The following is a 20,468-nucleotide window of genomic DNA, read 5'->3' as shown; positions in this document are numbered from 1 at the left end:
TGCATCCATCCATACATCCATTCTTCAGTCCATCTGTGTATGTGCATCCATCCATACATCCATCCCTCAGTCCATCTGTGTATGTGCATCCATCCATACATCCATTCCTCAGTCCATCTGTGTGTGTGCATCCATCCATACATCCATCCCTTAGTCCATCTGTGTATGTGCATCCATCCATACATCCATTCCTCAGTCCATCTGTGTATGTGCATCCATCCATACATCCATTCCTCAGTCCATCTCTGTATGTGCATCCATCCATACATCCATCCCTCAGTCCATCTGTGTATGTGCATCCATCCATACATCCATTCATCAGTCCATCTGTGTATGTGCATCCATCCATACATCCATTCCTCAATCCATCTGTGTATGTGCATCCATCCATACATCCATCCCTCAGTATATCTGTGTCTGTGCATCCATCCATACATCCATCCCTCCTTCCATCTGTTTCTGTGCATCCATCCATACATCCATCCCTCAGTCCATCTGTGTATGTGCATCCATCCATACATCCATCCCTCAGTCATTCTGTGTATGTGCATCCATCCATACATCCATTCCTCAGTCCATCTGTGTATGTGCATCCATCCATACATCCATCCCTCAGTCCATCTGTGTATGTGCATTATATCCCTTAAACTTCATTCCTCAGTGTCTCATTCCATCAGTGTATGTGCACCATTCATTCCTCACTGTCTCAGTCCATCATTGTCTGTGCTTCATCCATTCCTCAGTGTCTCATTCCATCATTGTTTCTGCTTCATCCATTCCTCAATGTCTCAGTCCATCAGTGTCCATCCATCCTACTACCTTTCACTATTTTCATGAACTCCAAAACTAAATGAGGAAAGGTAATCATATTTGCTTAGATGTTTCCTTAGATAGATGCAAACAAAGTTTAGGATCTTTGACCCCCACTTCCAATCCCCCTGGGTAGAATCAGAGAGTCAGTATATTTGTAATTGCTTCTATCTAAAGCAAAAATGGTAATAAAATTCTGATTGAAGGTATGAAATTATGTTTTTACCCTGTTGCTCCCTTTATGCAAAAGACAGTTCCATTGTATGCAGTGTTCATTATATAATTTAGATCTTTTATGAGGGCCGCATCTACAATGCTAAACTTGAGCTAGACACCATGACTGCAGTTGTAACAGACAGTAGAAGCTCCAGTTTCACCATGAACACCAGTGCAAGACGATTGTCCACTAAGTCCTATGCAGAGGGAGCCAAGCCATCTGCAGAGGACCTCTTCAAGACTCAATGGAGATGGTTCTTTACAGATGAATTTGGGAGTTTTCGCCTACTGGAACCTGTAAGTTTTCTTATCAATATGTTAAATAAAATATGCGCTGAAGTCAATATATTTGTAAGGATATGATCAAATTTTTATTACTGACACAAAAATGTTTATAATATGGTACAAAATATAAAACATATTTGTTTGTAACATATTGTTCACTCAGTAATGTGGAGATGGATATGAGGATTTGGTGCTGGTGCACACTACTTCTGGTCAATGTAAAGTCAATCGCGTGGATTCACTCTCAGATTTTTTTTCAGCTATTGGGTTTTTTAGGGCACCCTACACAGAGTTTACTGAATTCATCCCATGAGTAAACAAAAACAAACCGATGGGAGATGCCATAAACCTGACCATGGCAGCTGTTAATTTCATACATTTACCTGTACAAGCTGTCAGTTTCATACCTGTAGGTGTAGTAACACTATCTATGATACTAATCAGTAGCCTAGCTGGGCATATATATATATATATATATATATATATATATATATATATATATATATATATATATATATATATATGCATAGATCTGCTTTTGTTTTGTTGGGCATAATGCCATTATCTCACACATGAAAGGCTATACAAGGTGGCCTGAGTGGATTTGGTGGAGGATTAACCCTTTGAATACCCAGAGAAGAACCACCGAACCATGGGAAGCTACTGGTATTGAGTTTCCTCACATACCCACACTGGTATTGAGTTTCCTCACATACTAAGAATCAAACCCATGCAGACAGAGGCATTATGTGAGTGATCTGCAAAGGTTAGCACCATAGTCCACTCAGCAAACTGTGGCCCCTGCACAGGCATGTGAAACAATAGAAGAATTACCATATTTTAATCGCTCTTCTGCTTCTAATAGCATGCATATCAGGCAAATCACCTAATTCCACCACATGTCCCTGTTTTCTGATCATGTGTATATGTACCTACAAGCATACGCACATGCATATATTTACTTACTATTCTGCATCCTGCAGTACATTCAATGTTCTTCCTCATTTTATTAGATTTCATAAAAGTGTTTGGTATCTTGGTTAGGAACATGTCTTAGTTTTCTCTTTAATTTCCAAACTATTTACAAGACGTTCTTTAAACAAGTTATTGAGACCAGCATACAAATAAATGTTCCTTTTAAAAATCAATATATAATGTTTGCTTCTTGCTCCACTGTGTATTAACACCAGAGACATGTAGGACCATATTATTAGGCAACATGCTAAAATGGCATTGGTCAAATTGATGCCAAGGCAAGCATTAATTTTACATTTTGGAAATATGCATGTATACTATACTGAATCTGTATACTTTGAGAAGTTCTTTGATGTAATATATATCTGGAGATTTCAGCACTTGCTGCAAAAAGAATGGAAGAGCTTGAAATCTCAAATCATATTTTCCAGTTAACTCACTCATATACACGCCTGTTGTATTGCTCTTAGTTGTCCTGGTGTTAGTGACAATCCATGTTGAATTCCCACCTTTGGGCTTTGATCAGCAATACAGAGAAATTAATCAGTTAGTAACTGGATTCCAGTCTGATGCCTTAGTTACTTTAGTTATTTGAAATATCATCCTTCATTTCATTGGACTTAGTGTTGTCATCATGTCTTTGGGTGATTTTCATCATTTACAGTGACTTTTGGCATAATTGTCTTCAGTCTTGTAATTTTCAGCATTGTGTTTAATAATTTAGCCCTTTGCCTTGCACCTATTTCCTGTTTATACATCTGATTGTTAATTTTAAGGGTTTTAGTATACTTGCTTGTGGTAGGTGCTTATTTATTGTTATCCTTTTATAAGTAACCAGCTTTAGGGCATGCATTACCATCTCCAAATTTATCCTGGTTTTGTTAGGTTTTGAATTTTCATTCAGCCTTCAGTAATTGCCACAAGTAGTTGGGAAATGTAGCCATTAGAAAGCTGTTTGGGTCACTCACCCCACCTGTATGGCTTGCATTTATGTGCTTGCAAGGATGGATGTCCTTTGAATACAGTACCCTCTGATCAGAAGAGGTGTGGGACTTGGCAGAAAGCTGCCACTCCTGTCAAGGCAGTAAGAAGATAGCTCCTAATTTTAGGAAACCCAAGCTTCAAAGAGGGAGGGATCAGTGACACTTCCTGGTCTGGGGAAGTCACCAAAATGTTTGACCAACCTCCATCTCTGTGCAAGGGAAGCGCAGTTATCTTCTCTCTTGGGTAGATCATAGACCTGCATTCATATCAAGATCTCGTTGATTAGACTTGAATTCCATGAATAAAGACTCCAAAATCATGTTGCCATTACCTGATTGGTCATTGGCTGATGCCCAGAAACTGTACACTGGGTTCTGGTCAATGGGCGCCAGACTTTATTCACCATGTAAAGTGATCAGTACTGGTCACTCAGCACCTGTCACTGGATAAGGCAATTTGTTACTGAGTAGACTGGCAATGGGTACCTGGTCGCTTGACACAGGGCTTTGATCGCCAGTAGAGGGAAAGTGATCAGTTGATACCTCTCTTTTTATGCAGCTTTTATCACCCATGAGGTAAAGGGATTCAGTCAACACTCCCCTTTTCTTATATTTCCACACGATCTCACCAGTTTTAGGAAGTCACATCATCTAGTGCTTTGTTACTCTCTCCCATGACACCATGGATGAGTTTCAATATATTTATGGTTTGGTGGATTGGGCATCTCCTCCCACTTCATTACTGAGTAAAAATGGAGGGCTTCACCACTCCATTAATTGATCAAAATGCATTTTCTTTAAAAGATTTCATATTCCAAAGAGAGCATAAATGGGATAGCCCTGTTTTCCTCATGAGTAGAGACAGGACATTTACACCCTTATCATGTTAAATTTAAGTCGCCTTCAACATGGCATTAGGATGGACGGGATAGTCCGGAGAGCAACATCAAGATGACAAACTCTTAACATCTACATGTCTACTATAGTTCTTCATGCCCACCATAGTGAGAGTTTATTATATTATGGTGTCTGTCCATCTGTCACATGTTTAGTTTCTGCATAATAGCTTGTGTTGTTCATCTTGTGGTAAGGATGAACCCTGTAAAAATTGTCACAGGTCAAGGTCATTAGGACTTAAAGAAGAAAATTATTTCAGCACAATAACTCATTTTCTTCACAATCTACAGTTAACAAACTTTGTGATAATTTGCACTTGTGATATGAAAGTGCTGTATCAATTTTTAGGTTAGAAAGTCAAGAGGAGTATTAATATTATGCAGGCATATAATGTGCCATTCACAGTGTACTTGTTGTAGACGCCATTGAGTTCCCAAAAAGCATGGCTGTGTCAGGTCCTTCTCATTACTTGGGGTTTCTAAATAAAAAATGGACCTTCTTCTGCTCCCAAACTTAGCAATGGTCAAGGAATATTCACATTAAATTGACTTAAGGCCAAAGGACCACAACTAAACAGTCAATCCCTATTCATCCATCTTTCTTCAATCTTGTTTCCAGAAGGGCTAGGATAAGAAGTGTACAGATTCCTATGAAGGAAGGCAGTCAACTCTATGAAGTTGTACATTTTCTCACTTCCTAATATCCCAGTAAGTACCATAGTGGCATTTTTTCCAGAGGTTTTGTGGGACTTAAAGGATGATGAATGAGTGCTTTGTATAGTTACTGGCTGCACTTCCAGGTTCTTTATACTTTATCAGGTCCCCTTCCCCACCCTCTTTCATTTTACAAAATAGTCAAGTGAAGAGGTGTACTACACCCTTCTTAGGAATAGTGCAGTAGGGCAGACAACAAACATTCAAAGTCCTGAATTTTATTCCTGAATCCTTCTAATTTCAAAAATGCAAGAATAGTTTGACTCATAATTGTTCCTCTTAACCTGCTCAACAAACATCTTCAAGATCGACATGTGAGCTTCACTCAGGAATGCAATAAGGTCAGACAACAGAGCTATCATCATTGGCCTCCAGAAATGCCTACCTTCACAATGTAATTATCATGCCCCATGTACAATTCTGGTGTGATTTTGCCTAGTCCTGAAGGCCAGCTTTCAGTTTTGGGCACTTTTCTTTGGCTTGGCATCCATTCACAGAACTTTAACCAGGGAGAAGGGTGTAAAAGTGTCTCACTTTAGTTCCAAGTTCCTTAGAGGTCCCGTCATCCTGTACTTTGAGAACTGCTTAATGTACAACATTTTCAGACATGTCCTTCAGCGTGACTTGTCATTTTGTTGGGACACACTGGTTCATCTAGTCCTAATCCTCAATCAGGAGAAATCAGAGTTGATCCCTTCTCTGAATTACATTTGTGTGGGAATGAGTTTCCTCATCTGTCAAGGATCATTTCTGTTTTCTCTGTACATGATCCAACACATACCATCTCCCATAGCTTGCTTGAGAAGACTTCATTGTTGGCCCATCTCTACTTCTTTCTGCTGGCGACTATGAAGATGGCAATGAACTTAGTTCTTCAATGAAGGCTTCTTGTGTTGCCTCCCCAGATCCTGCTGCTCGCAAACTGGAGACCTTATAGGGACCCCTGTCTGCTTGGGTCCCCTTAGGACCCAAAATGTGTCACCATCTAAGTTTGTGGCAAAATCTGGACAGGTGTCTGTACAAGAGTTCAGCTAATACTCTGATACTTCACTCCCTCCTGAACACTGGTGCCCTAGATTCACACTGGAGTACACTGGAGTGTTCACCTAGAGCTTAATGGGATATTACTGCAGGGCATCTGGTCTTGGAAATAATCTTCCCTTCTTACTGACAACCTAGAAATGCTGGCTGTTTTCTAGATTTACAAAGGTGTGTCAACCGATTCAGACACTGCTGCATCATGGCCACTATGGACAACATGTCGATCATAGCATACCTCTGACATAAAGGGGACACTCATGCACCTTCTTTTTCTTTGGAAGTCTATAACAACTTCCACTGTTGAACTTTAAGAGATTGCTTTTAAAGTCTGCTGCATTCCAGGCAAGAGAACTATCCTGGAGACAGTTTGTCCCAATTGGGACAAATCCTCAGAGAACAAATTGGTAGCAGAGACACTTTTTCAGCTGTGGTTAAAACCATTAGTAGACTATAGTATACTCAATGAGGTTCAACAACAAACCCCGTCTTTATGTCTCTGCAATACCATACCAAAGGGCCTGGGCATTGCATGACTTCAGTCAGACATGGGATTGACTGTACACCTACACCTTAATACCATCAGTGTGATACCCATTAATCACCACCTATACATGACTACCAAACTGTCCTGACTAAGTACTCACACTGACCTGTTGTTAGATGCCCCTGGAAATTATCACCGAGGAAGAATATAACTATCACAGCAAACAGGATCCTTCTTGCTTGACAAACAACAAATTTCCCATCATCATATCTGACTTTTATTAAGCAATTTATCTGGCAAGAGGTTTTTTAGTGCACTGCCCAGTCTAGAAATCAGTTTTTTTTCAAGGTTTCCATAGCCAAATAGAGATTTTCATGTTTTTGGTATGGTACTTGCAGAAAATGAATTGATTTATTAAAGATTACTGAACAATCCTCTTCAATACCTATAAGTTCTCTATGGGTTCATTATAGTGTTAAGCTGCCATCTTTCAAAATTGATAAATTACTTTGAGTGTCCGATGTGGAGTATTTCTTATGTTCTTTTGTCATCTAATTCTCCTTATGAACTGTTGACTCTTAACCTTAAGACTGTTTACTCTTCAGAGCATCTGGAGTGGAATTGCCTTGTCAGTGGAAAAGGGATGAGTGAGTGTTCAACTGTTAACAGCTAGTGATTCGGTTTCTATTCTTTGTCAGACTGGATTTCTAGCCAAGTATCAGTTATGTTTGAGTTCTCTCGATCCAGTTAAAATCCTCCATCACAGCTAAAATCCTCTGTCAAAGTTAAAATCCTCCGTCAGTTAAAACTGTGATGAGGATGAACAAGATAGACTTCTTTGCCTGATTATGGCATTTTTATTGGTAAAAATAGAAAAAGGAAAAGAAAGTGTCAAGCCTGTCTTGTTCTCCTTTTCAAAGGTACTTCTTATATTTGGGCAGTAGCCATCTTGAGCTGGATTTTTTTAAAAAAGAGCTTATCAATTTCTCACTGAGAGAGGTCTGTCTTTTAATCAAAGTCCATGATGTAAGATATGTTGCTGAATCATGGACATTTCTTAATGATTATTCTGTTGATGATGTCTTGACAGCTACATTTGCACTGTCTCCAGCTTTTCTTCATTCTCCTTTTGGTTAGTGAAAGGATTTGTACATTATGCCCAGTTGTGTCAGTCCATCAAGTTGACAATCCATCCTCCAGTCTGCAGCAGTACCCTACTGACAGCAAATGGTAAGTGGTAGAATCAGTAATAGCAGATAACGTATAACTACTTTGCAGATGTATTTTTACTTTGTTGGTAAAACTAATTTTATTTGTACAATACTTCCATGCTACTTCTGGAGATTGGCTCCCAACTCGAATGTTTCTTTAGTCTTTGGTCACTGATTTGTCTGCTGGACTTGTTAATGCAAAGGTGAAAGTTTGAATCCTTCCATAATAACAGCCAGGATATTAAAACTACCAAGCTTAACCAAACCTTAGAAGGAAGATATTCAGAAGAAATGAAGCTGCAGCTAAGGCATGAAACTGGGACCAAGTTGCTTATCATTCTAGGACATACAACTACTTGGTGTTCCACTTACTAATTGGATGAGGGAAATCACCTTGAACTGGAGGCTTGTATCATGAAAGTGATAGCAATGTAATACTATAAAGTATTTGTCATGCAATTAAAATCAGTTTTCCCTCCTCAAAAATACATTTTTCGCCAAATAGCACAAAATTAAAATCCATGAATATGAATGCACAGTATGTGGTGTCTTTTTCCAGGAATTACTGCAGTTTACCTTGGAGCAGAAGTTTACAAGGAAATGCCAGGACACTTATATGTTTTGCCGTGAAAGCTATAAGTTCAGATACCGCATAGATTTCAATAGCATGCAGCAGATAAATATGGAAACAGGAAAAGTGCGGAAACTCTTACGACGTCCCTTGTTTGTGTCAGCAGAGGATGTGGTGAATAAACAGTAGTAAGTTTGTTTTAAAAAAATTGTATGCTGTATCAAAGAGAGAAGGACTGATAATATTCTATCATGGTAATGTTTAAGATTGAAAGAAAAATTGCTATCTTGTGTGTGGGGCCAATTTCATATAAATCTCTTTAGAGGAGAGGGAATACACTTTTATTTTGTTGAAAGAAGTTGGGGTCTGTACCTATTTCCTTTTTGTACATTTTATTTCTCTATTTGACAGAGAACATTATGTTATACTGTCCTTGGTACTGTCCACATGTACAGTTGTGGATAGCATGTATTTGGGGTACAGAAGAAACTTACTGTTTTGGGGTCAAAAGATCCTAGGCCATAGTTAACCCTTTACCTCATAGAGCATAGTTACAAAGTGCAGCACACTATAAATAGAACACCTGTTACCTGTTCGACTCCATACGCATAGGCCTGCCTGTTAACTGTTAAGCAATGTAGTGTATGTTACGTTTAACAGCAATTTTAACCATTTCACATTTTTGGTACACATCTATTATGTAAAGTCTGATTGTTATAGCTGTGTAATTACTTTTCACGGAAGAATTTTTTATGTGCTTTAAAATCTTGAGAGAACTCGTTCACCATCATTTCAGTGAGGCCGTGTGACCAACTGTAGCTACCATTTCTCATACTCGAAATTTACAAGTTTTTTGTCCATGTATACATCATTTAAGTCATCAGAATTTGATAATTTATAAAAACTAATTGATGTCTACATCAATATCAGAGCCTTTACCAAAGTTATTGAATCTTTCATCGTTGTGATTCCAATCGTGAAAACTTCGTAAGTACTGAATGAAATCTGCGACCGCCATTTTGGAGAGTGACGATTACGACCCAGTTACTTTAAATAGCAGATATTGACCAGTGTATAAACAGTGACCCTCTGATCTGACGTAATTGTCATTCACAGAAATGAATGTAGTATCTAATAAGGGTTTTTCCCTGAAGGTGGCGGTACGAAAACCGGCTCAAATGGCTGATGTTTAAAGCAGGCGTCAAAAGGCGCTTCCATGCGAATGAAGTAGAGGGGTCCAAAGACACTTGCATGAAGTAAAGGGTTAAGGTCTTGGGGGTCAAAAGATCGTTAGTCATAGTTAAGATCAGTTATACTGAAATAATAACAACAGTTTCCTCACAATAACATTACTTTCTATGACAGACTTGGACCGAAGGTAAAATATTTTGGTGTCGGATATCAAGGGTCAAGGTCACTGAAATGAGATAGATTGTTTTTGCAAAATTGCTTTATTTCCTTACCAAAAAGATTAAAGAGGGATTGCACTTAAGGTATAGAAGATGCCACTTAATTTTGAGATCAAAGGTGAAGGTCATTCAAGTTTTTAAGATAAACATGAACTTTGGAGAATATTACTTTCATTGTCAAGCAAGTTCCTACATCAGACTTTGTAGATGGCTTCCACTTCATGATTCCAGAATAAAAAAGCAATTGCTTGTTTGTCTTTTTGAAGGTAATTGTACTAGTAACAATAAATGTAACATTCAATTTGTTAGTTCCCAAACATATGTAGTAACATTACTCTGTTTCCAGGCACTGATTTTGTGATCCGCAAAACCTGATGTAGTAACAGTACCACATAGCTATCTCCCAAAACCATGTACATATAGTAACATTACCTTATTTCAAGGTACTAATATTGTGATCTCCAAAACCTAGGTAACAGTACTACATAGCTATCCCCCAAACCTATATACATGTGTAGTAACATTACCCTATTTTCAGGTACTGACTTTGTCATTTCCAAGACCTGATGTATATTGTAGCTCAGGGGTTGGCAACCTATTTTACACAGAGTGCCACTTTTTCCAGATTAATTATACAATGAACTATCACATGCCACCATTAAAGATAAACACTGTTAAAATCAAGAATTTTGGTTGCCGCACAAAACCTCTTGATGTGCCACCTTGTGGCATGCATGCCTAATAGGTTGCTAACCACTGATGTAGCTTATCCCTCAGACACATGTAGTAACATAAACCCTATTTCCTGGCACTCGCATTGTAAACTCCAAAATTAGTTGTAATAATACTACATAGCTATCCCCTAACTCCATGTAGTAATATTTCTATTTTTCTAGGTAATTGTATAAAATTGATTTTGTGTTTTCCAAAATCAAATGTAGTAATAATGCTACATTGTTTAATTACCACAAAATCCATGTAGTAACATTACCTTATTTCCAGGTGACAGTGTATCAACACTGATTTTTGTGTGTGAAAAGCCTGACATAGTAATAATACTACGTTGTTAATCCTGAAACACATGTTGTAACGTTTCCCAATTTCCATGGCAACAGTCTAACTTTCATTTTGTCATTTATAAAATCTGATGTGTAGGATTATTCACTGCCTCCAGAAAAGTTGTTGTCCTTCTTATATCACTTTAACTTTGTATTTAATATTAAATATCACTACTATTTGCGAATTCCAGTGGCTGAAGTGGTTAAGAGCATCTATGATCTGCCTCAGATGCAGGAGTTCGCGTGTTCAAACCCCAGCGGAGTCATACCAAAGACTTATAAAAATGGTACTAACAGCTGCCTTGCTAGGCGCTCAACATTAAGAGGTTGGTGTTAGGACTGGTCAGCCTGGTGTCAGAATAGTGGTCTGTTATGATGTTACTTCATAGGTTTGGGAGATAGTGGGAGAGCCAATCTTCCCTCTAAGCTGTGCATGTGTGCACATGCACACACGTCACAAAACCAGTGCACACAAGAAAACAAAGAGCACACACAAAATAAAATTTTGTTGAACTTTTTGTGTGTTTACTGTGTAGCTATGTAGCATAAATTGGTGTACTAAACCATACAAATATCAAATGGCACCACACAATGAGGTATTATTCAACGTAATTTTTGTCATGTTGGATGTGATTAATCAGCGTTCAACACTGCCCAATTTCTGGTTGACTGTGGGGTGTGCACTTTGCTTCTGAAATGTTGCACATGAGAACTTTTCTGTACACACAGCTCCCAAAAAATTAAAGGGAATGTTCAGGATAGCTATGTATAAAGTATTGTTACTAGATCAGCTTTTGGAGATCACAGTATCGGTACCTGGAATTAGGGTAGATTGTTATTACATGTACATGGGGGATAGCTATGTAGCATTGTTACTACATCAGGTTTTGGAGATCACAAATCAGTGCCTTGAAATAGGATAATTTTACTAGATCGGTGGGGGATAGCAGAATAGATCTGTAATATTGTTACTACATCAGGTTTTGGGAATCACAACATCAGTGCCTGAAAATAGAGTAATATTACTGGATGTGTTTGGGAATTAACCATGTAGTATTGTTACTAGTCAATTTCCCTTAAAAAGGACCATCAGGCAATTGGTTTTTTATTCTAGAAGCCACCGATAATACAAAAATATATAGATTCAGATATGAAAAGGTCAAATGTCACATTGATTTTAAGATGAATAAGAAAGTAATGGTTTATAGGCATTACATTTAGTGTATTAAGAGTCTTTTAAACAGATGGTAGGCCTATAATGTATTATGCAGGTAATCTTCATAATTCTTTCTAAGAGACACTGTGGAATAGCAATTAGTTAAACATAGAACAAAATAAGATAATTGACTTGTGAACTGATTATTTAGTTTTGACAGTCAAACAAAACAGGTGATGAATAGAAATAACTGAATTAAGCAAATTTTAGATGTATAGCTTTCAGGTTAGAACATGGTTGGGTTTAAAAAGTGTAAGGTGAAGGTGCTCATTGCATGTGCAGGTGCTTAGATCCATCCGAAAACGTCAAGCCATACATGTGTCATGTACAGATAGTTTTATATCTATATAGTCAAAGTAGAGAGTATTTCTTGTTAATTTATTCATAGTCATAGTCACAATGGTCCAAGCCTAGGGATTGCTATTTTGCAAAGTAATATTCTCTGGCTACATGTCAAATGCTAGGTTATTGGTGTATTACAGTATAAATTCTGGGCATGGATCCAGAGAAAATATTTTGATACTCATCTTTCCCTTGTTATAATGCAGTAGATGGGGTCCATAACTGCCTAACATGTTATGCACAGAATAGCGTTATACCGAGCACTGAGATAAATACAGAGCTGTGATTGAGACTAGCGTAATATCCAACATTAAGCAGATTAGATCATAGGTGGAGATCTTTGCAATGCATGCACCTGTTACTGTTGGTAAAAACTCTGTGTTTGTAACTAGCCAGCTGGTCATATGCATAGTATATGCAGTGTAATGGTCATATGCATCTTATATGCAATGGTCATATGCATAGTGTATGCAATAGTCATGCATTGTATATGCAGTGGTCATATGCATAGTATATGCAATGGTCATATGCATAGTATATGCAACAAATGGTCATTAGAATATGCAATGTGCTTCACTCTCTTGTACATAGATCTGCTCATTATGAAATTTGTGCAGTTGATTAGTTATATTGTCCAAACCCATTTTTAAAACTTTTTGATCATTATTCTTGTGTGTTTGTGCAAGTTCCTAAACATGATCATGCAGCATCAGCTATACTGTTGTATTTAAAATAGGACTTGGGCTATTTCACAGGTGTATTCATTTGTCTTGGACTCTCCATCCCTGGGACAGGGCCTGGAGTAAGTCTAAGAACGATAGAATAGGAATCAGAATGGGAAATAGAATAGTCAAGTAAAGATTTGGGATATTCGCCCATCATGGGAGCCTGAAATATATTTGGACATAATGGTTTGGAAATTTGATGGAAAAATGGGTTAGAAATTGGTTAGAAAAATAATTTAAAATAGGATATACATGTACTATGTTTGTAAGGATTACTAGTTTTACACATATTTTCATAAAATTCAAAATCTTTACACAATTTATCATGATCATTTTCACAGTCCTGAGAAGATTGTTGTCCCTACTGGGGTTAAAGTACCTTTACCAGATGGCTGGGTCCCATGGGATCTAGCACATGCCTTTGAATTGGTGGAGCTGAAACAAACTTCTCCTGAATTTAAAAAGGTGGAAAGCTCCTTCCTGGCCACTCTTAATCCCAATGAGATTGACATCAGCTATATCTATAGAGTGCAGAACAGGGAGTTGTGGATGGCCTATGATGGGTTAGTATTATTTGTATGAAATACAGATGGGAATTTTACCTCTTTTTTTACCTCTCAAATCTGGAAAAGCAAGTGAGCTTATGGAATCCAGACCCAGTGTATCCATAGTGTTTACTGGTCGGCTGGTGTCAGCATAATGAGACTTGGTGGGACATCATGCTACATGTCTGTGGCATGATGCCCCAGTTCTTGACATCACTATCTAACTGTCACACTGCAGGAATCAATGTAGCGATATGACTCTAAAATTGTTATAGCTGCATTAAAAACCTAATTCACACACACACTCACACAACATCTCAGATGAGTTTGATAATGGCTTAGATACACACATACTAATGAATTAATTTTGCATCTGATTAGCTGACCTTATTACCATCCTAGGAGCCAAATTTTGGATCAGAATTTAATCCAACTTGGAATATATGCTTATGTTATATAAATCTTGATCAGATGAGTCATGCTCAGGATGCATGCATAATAATCAGATAATCTAGCATGAGATTGGTTGAACATTTCTAGCACTCTGGAAGCCATATTTCAGAACCAATTTATTTGTTCCTAGATTAAAATGATTTCAACCTCAAAAATGACTACCATGACAGCCATCCTGAAAATCTTTATGGTCTTACTTAAATGGATGATATACCAGCATTATGGTCTTACTTATATGGGTGATATACCAACAATATGATCTTACTTAAATGGATGATATATCAGCATTATTGTCTTACTTCAATGGATCATATACCAGCATTATGGTCTTACATAAATGGATGATACATGGATGATATACCAGCATTATGGTCTTACTTATATGGGTGATATACCAACAATATGATCTTACTTAAATGGATGATATATCAGCATTATTGTCTTACTTCAATGGATGATATACCAGCATTATGGTCTTACTTCAATCAATGATATACCAGCATTATGGTCTTACATAAATGGATGATACATGGATGATATACCAGCATTATGATCTTACATAAATGGATGATATACCAGCATTGTGGTCTTACATAAATGGATGATATACCAGCATTATGGTCTTACATAAATGGATGATACATGGATGATATACCAGCATTATGGTCTTACATAAATGGATGATATACCAGCATTATGGTCTTACATAAATGGATGATACATGGATGATATACCAGCATTATGGTCTTACATAAATGGATGATACATGGACGATATACCAGCATTATGGTCTTACTTAAATGGATGATATATCAGCATTATGGTCTTACTTAAATGGATGATATACCAGCATTATGGTCTTACTTAAATGGATGATATACCAGTATTATGGTCTTAACTTAAATAGTGAAGCATTATGCCCTGGTTCTGAATGTAAATGGTGCTCATCTGACCCCCAAAATGGCATTTCATCTGACTTCCAAAATGGCACCTCATCTGACCTCCAAAATGGCACCTCATCTGACCCCCAAAATGGCACCTCATCTGACTTCCAAAATGGCACCTCATCTGACCCCCAAAATGGCACCCCATCTGACTTCCAAAATGGCACTCCATCTGACCTCCGAAATGGCACCTCATCTGACCTCCAAAATGACACCATAAAGGTCCTAATGTAAATCTTATTACCACTCCTTTTGTATCAAAATGTGGCATTGACAAAAATATTTGAAAACTAAATTAGTTTAAAATGCAGTGGTGCAGATCTGACCAGCAGCATATCTATACTTTGTTAAAGAATTTTAAAACCAGACATCATTGACCAATTTATCGATGCTTACGTGTTTATAACTCATTGATCTAATGAACACAGTAACTCGAGCAAGTTAATTTTGACCAGACATTGTGTTTGGTTGCATTCCAATGAATAACTTGACAGTCAACACTCTGAAATTGAAGGGGAATGGTATAGACTTGGACTTTAAGCTTTACTGGTTTGTTAGTGAGCATTTACTGGCTTGTTAGTGAGCACGTGAAGACAAATCTGAAGATATTAATGGACTTTCATTGAACCCAGTGAAGAATGTTTTTAATGATTATGATTTTAAAAAAAACAATATGAATTACAGATTTAACTAAACTAAGCATGTTTGCAAATCTTTACATTATCTGAGACAAGTTCATTGATCTTTGATCTATTTTTAACAGGATGAAGGTCAAAGACTATAACAAAATATTTTGTACAGCACTTTGAGGCACTTTGAGGTATCTTCAGAATAGATCAACTTGAACATGTAAGGATATTGTTTTATTTCTGAATTTGATATGAAGGAGTTTCTCAAGAGATTTCTTAAATATCTGGTAGTTAAAAATAATAAAAGGGTAAAACAAGTAAACTTGTCATGGATTCCTGGAAACCCTTTCAGATCAGTAGAGCATCAGTCCCTCTGAGTGACCTTTGTTAAAGACAAGATCATGGTTAACATTTTATGGCTGTGTGGTAAACAGACTTGCTGAATAGGTCTCTGATTGGTCATTGCTTTATTGTTTTGATATCCTTGTTCCCTACATCACATCAGCACAACTTAAGTCTTCTGGTTTCAAAACCATTTTCTTAACCCATCAGACCAGAAAGATATTCAAAGGGGATAACTTAAGAAAGTTGTTGCTCTTTTTGTGTTTCTATAACTTGACTGTTGTAATGGTTGCACATTTTATTGGAATTGTTTATAGCTTGTAGAATGTTTATTATCAACTGATATATATGTGTTAAATATAAGAATTGATAAGAAATAAATTTCAAAATAACTATCTACTATTCTGTTTTAGGACTTTTTAATTGTTGGCTATTTTTTCACTGCTGACAAAGCAGTAAACATTGATATTTTGGCATTATGCTTCAGGCAGACAACTAAATAAATGTTTGGTAATTTGTCTTTGTGTTGCAGGCAGAAAAAGAGCATGAAGATCAGCTTGGAGAGAGCAGGTCAAACAAAAGAAGTAGATGAAAAGAATCTCTTCCATGGCACAAACTCCATGGACACTGTGCAAGGAATCTGCACCAACTGTTTTGACTTCCGTGTTTGCGGCAAACATGGTACAAGATATGGGAAAGGGGCTTATTTTGCTCGAGATGCCAAGTACAGTCACTGCTACACAAATAATTCCAGTAGTACAGCTGATAGGTACATGTTCTTCGCTAAGGTCTTGACAGGAGAGTATACTATTGGTTCTTCCACCTATACACGGCCCCCCGAAAAACCAGGAGGCACAGCACACCAACTGTTTGACTCATGCGTCGACAGTGTAGACAACCCTTCCATATTTGTTGTCTTTGATTTGAAGCAATGCTATCCAGAATATCTTATCTGCTACAAAAAGCTGGAAGAACTATCCATAAAGGAGACAACCTTGGTCAGACCAAGCAAAAATACCACACCTTCTATGGTAGAACAAATTCAGCCTTTATCATTACTGGATCAGTCTAATGAACCGAAATCAATGATCCACACGCGTTCATCATCAGCAGAGAAGGACAGTGTCTTGACTATGTTTGATTCACTTTACAACCTTGAAAAGCTTAAAGAGTTTCCCATAGAGGAGGCAACCATAGGCAAGCCAAGCAAAAATACCAGACCATTGCGGGTAACCAGAATTCAGCCTTCACCTTCACAGGATCACTTTACTCCATCAGCGTCAAGTATCTGCAGGAGTTCATCACCCATAGAGACACACACAGTCAGTGGTCTCTCAGATCCACATTACAGTCCTAAAACCCGTAAGAATATTTCTGCCTTGATAAACAGTTTTGATGACATCACTATCAGCTCAAGTCCTTTGCATCTACCTTTGACTGACTCTCCTCCACAATCCTCTCGACGTCGATTTGGTGAATCTAGCAGCCAGACGGTATATCAGAGACATGGCATTGTTGATGAATTTGAGGAAAGACTTGATCAGGCAAGGTAGTCTATCAGGGTTGTTGTATATTCAGCTTTAAAGGTGATCTGGCACTGTTGTTTTCTTAAATATGTAGACCTTGGTTTGAAAATGTGTAATACATTGCTCAGTTTTTTGATGAAATTCTGTCACTTACAATAGGAGCTACTCTATATACATGCTTAGAAGTCAAACTGAAAACAACAAAGATCCTGATCTGCCATAGTATAATGCTCCTCCAGATCAGAGTCTGTGTTGTTTGTTCTGAAGATGACTCCTAAGAAACTGCACAGACCCAGATCCACCGGCACTTTATATGATGTCAGGTCTGGATCTGTGCAGGTTGCAGTTGGACTTGTCTTATAAGTGAGTATATATGGCATTAATTGCTACAGTTTTAAATTAATGCTAGATTAATCATGTTAGATTGAAGCTTTAAAATAGCAATTTGCCTTGAATTTAGTAATCATTATTTGATATGACACTATTAGCAAAAGACAGACGGGTAAACATTTTGACAGATGGCATCCATAGGCAAAGGAAAGAAAGTCACAAATGAAATCATAGTATCATGCACTGGAAGATCTGGGTCTGTGTGTTTTGTTTGACTTGTAATACCTAGCAAACTATATGGACCCAAATCTGTTATCTGATCATGCACTGGAAGATCTGGATCTGTGTGTTTTATTTGACTTATCATGCCTAACAAACTATATGAACCGACCCAAATCTGCTATCTGATTATGCAACAGTAGATCTGGGTCTGTGCAGTTTGCAATTACATATGACTTGTATATGAGTTTATAAGATAGTTGTTTTATTTAAGGCCGGTAAAATTAAATCCTTAATTTAATATTTCACAGAATTTTGTTTGAATATTTATTTTGGTACGTAGTGGGAATAACCCAGCAATAAAGTGACAAGCACCATGGTTACTAAGTGTGAATTTGATTCCCTTTGCACACCATTTGCTAAACCTTGATTACTCAGTGTGAGCTTGACTCCATTTGCAAACAATCTTTAAACCTTGGTTATTGACTGTGTTTGACTCCATTTTCAAACCAATCTTTAAACCTTGGTTACTCAGCCTGTGCTTGACTCACTTTGCAAACCATTTGCTATAACTTTAAACTTTGACTTATTTTTGTATGCATTCATCTGTATGAATTTCTTTATGAAAGGCATCATTCAAAACCACTTACTTAGATTTTGATCTTTGGTTGTCTTGTTCATGATGGCAGTTTTACTTCTTTCAGTTTGTAGCTCCATCATGTATTGTAAGCCACTTTCTGATTGGCTTGTGCTTGCGGTGTGTCAAGTATAAAAGTTGCACCAGAGATCCAGTCTAACCTTTTTTGCTAAAGGCATGTCTATCTCTGCCAGAATAAAATCCCATAAGTATAGGATATATATTTTTTTTCCCTAATTTGTAGGTCTTTTAAGCACAAAATGGGGTGTGGGCTTCAACTTCCTTCCTTTGAAATTTAGTTATGGAACAGCTTTAATTTTATGGTAAGATGATTCTAAACCCTTTTCCTCTATGTCCCATATTTACATGTAATTTTCAAACTTGATATAGTTTAGAGGACTGGGTTTGCAATATTTTATCATAATTTTTATATTTATGCTCAGAGGTGGTTGTTTGAAAAATAATGTACACAAAAATAATTGCAAATTTTGGGAAGTGAAACTGCACAAAAAATAAAGGTCCCAACTTTCTTATTAGTTTGTCTACATGGAATTCACATCTTCAGGATTGTCGGATATGGAATTCACGTGCATCCAACAAAACTGCACTAAAACTAAATGCATCATGCATCTGCAATGTACAACTTGAATTTATACATGTGTGCACTGCATTTGACAAGTTGTTAACTTTTAATACACAAAAATAATTATGATAATTATGAGTTTTGCTGATGAACTCTGTGCATGAAAAATTTCAAACATTACATGAATTGTGGTAGAATTGATAGTAACACCTGTTACGTTGCATCTCCATGTACAGATGGATTGGTGTGTATAAATTATAATTATTGAAAAGGTTTGTTGCATCTACAATTACCTGATTGTTTCAGGCATATGTTAATCTAACATGTTCCAAAGGAGTCGACTGTGCAGCTTAACATAGATTAATAACTAGACAGAAACCATTTAATTCTTGTGTCAGTACATGTATTTATCAGAAGAAACAAAAGGATACTTCGCTCATTGGCAGTAGATTTCTTGCTTCAGGTTTTAGGTGACTATTTCTGCTTTTCATTATTACTGATGATTCGGGGCAGGCATCACGATCATGATAATGAAACTCAAAAGAAATCTATGGAGCCATTACATGACCTTGTTATGTCTGAATCTATGGTATAATGAAGTTATATATAAATATATAAATACATACATACATACATACATATAAAGAGAGAGAGATAAACAACCTCTTATAATGGGATACTCTTATAAAAAGCAACTTGGGTTTGCAAAATATCATGTGCAGTTTATCAGTTCCCATTTTTACCCTTTTAGATCTGAAAGAGACAAACCAGACAGTGCTCCACATATCAGAAAAACAGACTCGCCTACATATGTTCCATTAGAACCATTCCTATATCCAAAACCACGAGTAAGCATTATAAAGCCAGAGGAGGATAAGAGAATTCCTGTGTATCCTAGAACCTGAGAAATCAGTAGGAAGACCATGGACACGGAAGATTAGTGAAAAGGATGAGGTTGGGATGGTTTAGAAGTTTGTGAAAAGCAAAATAAATGTTCAGCTTCTGATTAGTCGAGTTTAAATAATGCTGAACACAGTTCCCCAAAACATCACAAAAAGCACTAGGGTTTATCACAACAGTCATAAAGAACTCCTTCATTTATTAAGTAATAAGCTTCATAGACATTTTGTTGTACTTTTAGATCCTGCTGCCTTTGAGTAGACAAGACTCAAAGTAAATGGAATGATTTGAAAGTATATGTATCGCTGTCACTGTTGACCAGTTTATCCAACTGTAGTTCAGCTGTACATGTAATTTTTATATTCATAATGATAATTAAGATTACAATTGAAATTAAATCATCACTGTAAAAAAATTAACAATT

General features: G+C 37.0%; 1 protein-coding gene across 2 annotated transcripts in view; it reads left to right on the top strand.

Moving 5' to 3' along the window:
- Nucleotides 1-20,228, top strand: part of LOC149781226 (uncharacterized) — a 49,043-nt gene extending 28,815 nt beyond the window's left edge. For both annotated transcript variants that reach the window (XM_089934722.1, XM_089934721.1), the window contains exons 7-11: nt 1,099-1,323; nt 8,175-8,374; nt 13,278-13,499; nt 16,382-17,398; nt 19,896-20,228. In XM_089934722.1, coding sequence (XP_089790848.1) covers nt 1,099-1,323; nt 8,175-8,374; nt 13,278-13,499; nt 16,382-17,398; nt 19,896-20,049 — 1,818 coding nt within the window. In that variant the 3' untranslated portion in view covers nt 20,050-20,228. The remainder of the gene's footprint in view (nt 1-1,098; nt 1,324-8,174; nt 8,375-13,277; nt 13,500-16,381; nt 17,399-19,895) is intronic.
- Nucleotides 20,229-20,468: the final 240 nt, after the last annotated feature.

Source organism: Sinohyriopsis cumingii, chromosome 15, assembly GCF_028554795.1.
Source record: "Sinohyriopsis cumingii isolate HCF-2022 chromosome 15, ASM2855479v2, whole genome shotgun sequence".
Lineage (NCBI taxonomy): Eukaryota > Metazoa > Mollusca > Bivalvia > Unionida > Unionidae > Sinohyriopsis > Sinohyriopsis cumingii.
Note: the sequence above shows the minus strand (reverse complement) of the source record. Positions and strands in the feature narration are given on the sequence as shown.